We start from the raw sequence: 5,239 nt of genomic DNA on the forward strand, positions 1-5,239 counted from the left end.
TGCTGGGCTGTGTTCTGGGGCCTGGCCGCTCAGTGAGACAAGAAAGAGATGTGGGGAAAGAGCATAAACCATCGTTATCTGCAGAAACCTGACTGCCCATCAGAAAAATCAGAGAAGCACCTGACAAGTATTAGAACGAAAAAGAAAGCTCAGTCAGGGAACCAGACACAAGACGCTCATACTCAATCATGGCTTTTCCCCACACTGGGAATACCAATGAGAAACTGTCATAGAATTTTTGCCATTCAAAATATTAACAAAAACTGTAAGATACCGAGAAATAAGCCTAACGGGAATGTTTAAGACCCACATGAGGATGGCTATACATTTTGGCTGAAGGAAAGGATGGAGTTACATTGTGTTATGGCCCAGGAACAGGAATAGTTGACATAAAGATGTCAGGTCCTACCTGACTTGATCTGTGAATGCATCACAGCCCAGTCAAAATCACAAGGTGTTTTCATGGGACCTGACAAGCTGGTTTTCATATTCATCTGAGAGAGAAATTGTACAATAATAGCAAAGACATTTTTGAAAATTAAGAACAAAGAGGGGGGACTTATCCCATTGGATATAAAAAGAAACTACAAAAGTCTGGTGATTTTATAAGTGTGGTTCTGGAATAGCAACAGACAAATGGATCAGTGGAACCAATCAGAAAGTCCCAAAGCCCAGCTAGTGATAAAGCCAGCCTTTCAAACAACAGAGGGAAGACTGGACTCTAATACACAGCAATAGGACAGCTGGATCCATTTTATAAAATAATTTTTTGATCCATATCTCATCATTCACAAAAATGCCTTCCCCATGGACTAAATCACTTAAAATGAGACCAAAATATATACCAGAATATACCGGGGGTGCCAAAATGTATACAAGTGGACACTTTGGTCAGCGTTGCTCAAGCAGTAGTTCACTATAATCAGAAGTGTCTGGACGCTGATGGTCACCACTTTGAGCACCTCTTGTAATTGCAGAAGTCAAACGTGACTTGTGTTCATCTTTTGTTATTGGTATATATTGAGTATTACAATTTTAGTAGTTTTTTCCTTTCTTAAAATGTGTATACATTTTTTTGGCATCCTCTGTATATTAAGCAAAGTGCAGAACATAAAACTCATGTGTGAAAGAACTAACAGGTTTGACCTCACATAAATTAAAATTTTCGGTATGATCAAACTCACATAAACAAAATAAAGGGCAAGTGAGAGCTATGGGGAAAATATTTGAAAAACAAATAACAGATAAAAGGTTATTACTGACTCATTAGTTCATTCATTCATTCATTCATTCATAGAACAATTAATTAACGGTTGCCAACTGAGTACTAGGCACTGTCCTAGGTGCTGGGAACAATAAAATGAACAAATGACGAAAGTCCCTGCCCTCCTGGCTCTTATTCACTCTTAATTCATTCTCATGGGGCAGGAGGGACAGGCAATAAGGAAATAAACATGTAGCATGTCAGATGGCAGCCATGGGAAAAACAAAACGGGGAAGGAGAGAAGGGAGTGTGCGGAAGGCAAGCAAAGATGTGAGGCCCTCCAAGAATGAGCAAGAAACGGTCAAGAACAGGAAAAGGGGCAAAGAACAGCAACAGATTTCACAGGCCAAGAAATGCAAGTGTCCAGTAAACATGCAAAACTCATGCTCTCCCGCTGGAACAAGGTGACGGCGTATTGGCCCATCAGGTTGGCAAACGTTCCACACTGCGGGAGATGGGGCAACGCGGGTCTTGTGCCCTTTTGATGAGAATGTAAGCTGGAGTCTTCTTCTTCTCCTTCTCCTTCTCCTTCTCCTTCTCCTTCTCCTTCTCCTTCTCCTTCTCCTTCTCCTTCTCCTTCTCCTTCTTCTTCTTCTTTTTTGAGGCAGGACCCATCCAAATGTTGAAAGCACATGCTCTTTGACCCATAACCCCACTTCTGGGTATCACTCTGCAAAGAGAGGATTTTACAAAGATTTCCAGTGCTGCCTTGTCTGTATTGGGGGGAAATGAAATACACAATTTTTATAGCTCCACCAAGCGTCTGTGAAGAATAATGAAGCATCTATATACACACTGATACAGAACCAGCTCCAAGTCCACTTGAGAAAACGGAGTTACAAAATAAGCTCCTAGAGTGTGATACCGTTTCTGTAAAAAAGAGAAAACTCTAGGTTCTATATAAGTATGTATGCAAACACTCCAGGAGTAAGTCTGGTTCCAATCCAAGGAAAAGTGAAGCCCCAGGAGGTTGACGGCCAGAGCTGGGGCCGGGGGAAGTGGGGAGGAGTGCTGTGGGGGGGGGGGGGCCTGGCACTGCAGGTTTGCTGTGGGGATATGGGCGGGTTGCTCTGAGGAGGAAGGAGAACGTCAGGTGTTAATGCTGGTGAGAGGCCAGGCCGGAGGGAAGATGGGAAGCTCCGAGCAGGCCAAGGGGGTGGGCTCTGGCCAGGTGAGCAAAAGGAGGCCCCTAGTGACACTGACCTGCACGCCTCAGGCCAGGTGTCTTGTCCGGACCGTGCTGGCTAGCGCTACCTGCCTGGGACGCCTTTGCTCACCCCTCCTCTGCCCATCCTGCAAGACTCCCCTTCGACATCACTTCTCCCAGGAAGGCTTTCCAGATCCAGGCAGAATCAGGGGCCTGTCCCAGGGCCTCCCAGAGCCCACCCTCCCCTCTGCCCTTCACAGGCCTCTTCACGAGACCCTCTGGTACATGGGCCCCTGAAGTGAGGGAATGGGCCTTCGTTCCACTTTCCATGCTCTTGGCCCAGCCTGGCTAAGCGGGTCCTCTATCAGCGGTGGTTGGATGCCCTCTTCCTTCTTCACTTTTGGTTTCGTCCTTGGGTATCAGGCCGCCCTGGGGGAGCTGGGAGCCCTCCTTAAGATTTAATCCCCATCTCTCCAAAGGGGAGCATTCTTGTCTTCTCACCTGCCACCCCGCCCAGGGCTCTGATTCTGCCCTGGCCAGAAGCCAGGCAGGGCAGGGGGGAGGCCTAGTGGGGAGCAGGATGTGACACCTCCCACGCAGCCCAGGGTCTTTTTCCGTGGTTCAGAACACGCCTTACCAGGTGCTGCCCTTGCAGGGAGCCACCGAGCTTCTCACAGCCCCCTCTGCTCACATCCTGTTTCCACTCCTCTGACACCCTGGGCCCCAAGCCCTGGGCCCCCACCCCCGCCTCCTGGGTTTGCACACTGACTTTCCTGGATCGCTCTAGAGGGCATAGGCCTCTTGTTTGTAACTCCTGGGGGTTGGAAGGAATTTACACTTGATTCTGCGCTCTTGAAAGGATGGTCTTAATGTGTCAAATGTGGTCTCCAGGGGCAGGCTGAGCTTAGGCCAGATATGAGGGAGGGTCAGGTCCAGCCGGAGCTGGGCTCCCAGCCTGGTTCTCCCACCAACATGCCACGTGACCTCGGGCTAAGCCCTTAAGCCCCACTCTTGTCGGCTACCAAGTGGGGATCCAAGGGGATGGCCTCCCTACTGAAAGGAGGGAGGGCCATTGAGAGCTCCAGTCCTGTGTGCCTGGAGACAAGGAGCCTTGCCCACTACACCCACCTGTACATTTATCACGCAACACTTGTTATTCTCCCAGTCATCCCAGAAGTCTATCCACACTGTGGGAGACGAGAACCAACAGAAGAGAGGGGCGAAGGCAGTACAGCATCACCCATAACCCCCTCGCCCATTTTTGGAGTCACTTCTTGCCATGTGCGAGCCCCTTACAGTGCACTTAGTGAGAAAGGGAAAGAAGGGAGCCCCATGACTGAAAACAAGGCCTGGCAGGGGGCCGTGGTAGCACAAGGGACCCCACCCCCTCCTCCCCTTCCTCCTCACAGCTGGTCCCACAGCCCCTGGGGCAGGGCAGCCCTCCCTGGGCCCTGTAGTCCGCCCTCTCATCAACATGTCCCCTGCAGGGCAGGTGGGGGGTGAGGGGGGCTGGAAGCCCAGGCAGGCTCAGCAGGAAGCCAGCCAGTCCTTCCTGGGGACATGGCATCACACATCCATTGGTAGACATGATTGGTGGTGGCAGGTCCCGAGACTCCCACCTACAGGAAGAGGCCTGCCCTTCCTGCCATCTTGTAGGTGGGCAGAGCCATGTGATTCATTCCAGCCAATGAAATGTCACTTCTGGGCTGAGGCCTAAAAAGTGCGGTGGGATGGTCCAGTGGGCTCCGTTCCTCTGGCCCTCTAATGGAGAGGCCCTTGTGAGTTCTGGGCAGCGCAGCTACGGGCGGGAGGCCTGTGAGTCAGCCCTGAACCTTGGCTGACGTGTCAAATAGATGGCACGTAGGACTGTTGTGGAGCATTACCTAGCCCTCTTGACCAGCTCGGCCCCTCTGGAGAGCTCCACCTTCCCTTCCCCTAGGACCAGCCACTCTCTGTGGCGCTGCTCCCCTGTCCTCCAATATCCCTCTCACATCTACATCTATTAAATCCCTTGCTTCCTGCCAGCCACCCCCTCCCTGGACAGTGATGGGGTCACCTATCTGGCTTGAGGGCCAGCGCCTTCGGGATAACCCAGCCTTTCCCATGTGGAAGGGTGGCTGCCACAAGGCCTAACTCGCACTGCCATTATTCTCAGAGCCTCTGCCATCCATGTACCCTGATCTGTGCCGACTCCAAGAAGGGTGGAGGGAGTGGAGGGACCCTTCCTAGCACATTCGGGCACAGTGTCACTGCCCACACATTTGCCTTCCTGGTCATATTTTCATTTATTGTAACAAGCATGTCTCAAGCACTTACCCCAGAGCCACAGACGCTTGCTCCTGTCCACAGCATTTCATGGCTTGTCATGTCTACGCCCGCCCCCTGCCCAGTCCTGAACTCCCTTCCCTCTTTGACCTTCCAACCCTGGGAAAAAACCTAATGTGGCCTCATTTCAGCTCTCGGCCCTGGCACCTCTACGCTGCTGGAGAAAACCACCAAATAGGTCTATCTCTGCCCCGCAAGTTGGGAGGTGGAGCGATCCTCGGGCCCGTCCTGCCCCTCGGCTGCTGAGCTGCTGTGCTAGCTTGATTAGTGCACAGAGCTGATAAACCAGGACAGAAAAAATAAAGTTGGGTGCCTACCTCATAACACTTAGCTAATGGAGTAAATATCTAAACAGAAAAGGTAAAACTATGAAGCTAAGAGGTGAGCAGGAAGGAGGACATCTTTTCTAGGTTGAGGGAGTAAAGATTTTACAAGCAGGGTATAGCTAAAAACATGATGGATTTGAAGACACAAATTAAAGATGTCTGCTCAATAAACACCAC

At 50.6% G+C, this 5,239-nt stretch overlaps 1 protein-coding gene across 3 annotated transcripts; it reads right to left on the bottom strand.

The window, feature by feature from the left end:
* Positions 1-971: 971 nt before the first annotated feature.
* LOC117019309 (DDT domain-containing protein DDB_G0282237-like) lies at positions 972-4,891 on the bottom strand. 3 transcript variants are annotated; one of them, XR_004422473.1, is made up of 2 exons: positions 4,728-4,891; positions 972-1,977 (listed from the first exon to the last, which is right to left on the bottom strand). XR_004422473.1 is itself a non-coding variant. In XM_033100928.1 (2 exons), exons 1-2 carry the CDS (start codon positions 4,776-4,778, stop codon positions 1,688-1,690), a joined length of 243 nt encoding a protein of 80 aa, XP_032956819.1. In that variant the 5' UTR covers positions 4,779-4,891; the 3' UTR covers positions 972-1,687. The 3 variants fall into 3 exon arrangements, 1 of the variants encoding a protein (XP_032956819.1); XM_033100928.1 differs by having other exon boundaries at positions 972-1,879; XR_004422472.1 differs by having other exon boundaries at positions 1,860-1,934.
* Positions 4,892-5,239: the final 348 nt, after the last annotated feature.

This window comes from Rhinolophus ferrumequinum, assembly GCF_004115265.2.
Source record: "Rhinolophus ferrumequinum isolate MPI-CBG mRhiFer1 chromosome 13 unlocalized genomic scaffold, mRhiFer1_v1.p Super_scaffold_3, whole genome shotgun sequence".
NCBI lineage: Eukaryota > Metazoa > Chordata > Mammalia > Chiroptera > Rhinolophidae > Rhinolophus > Rhinolophus ferrumequinum.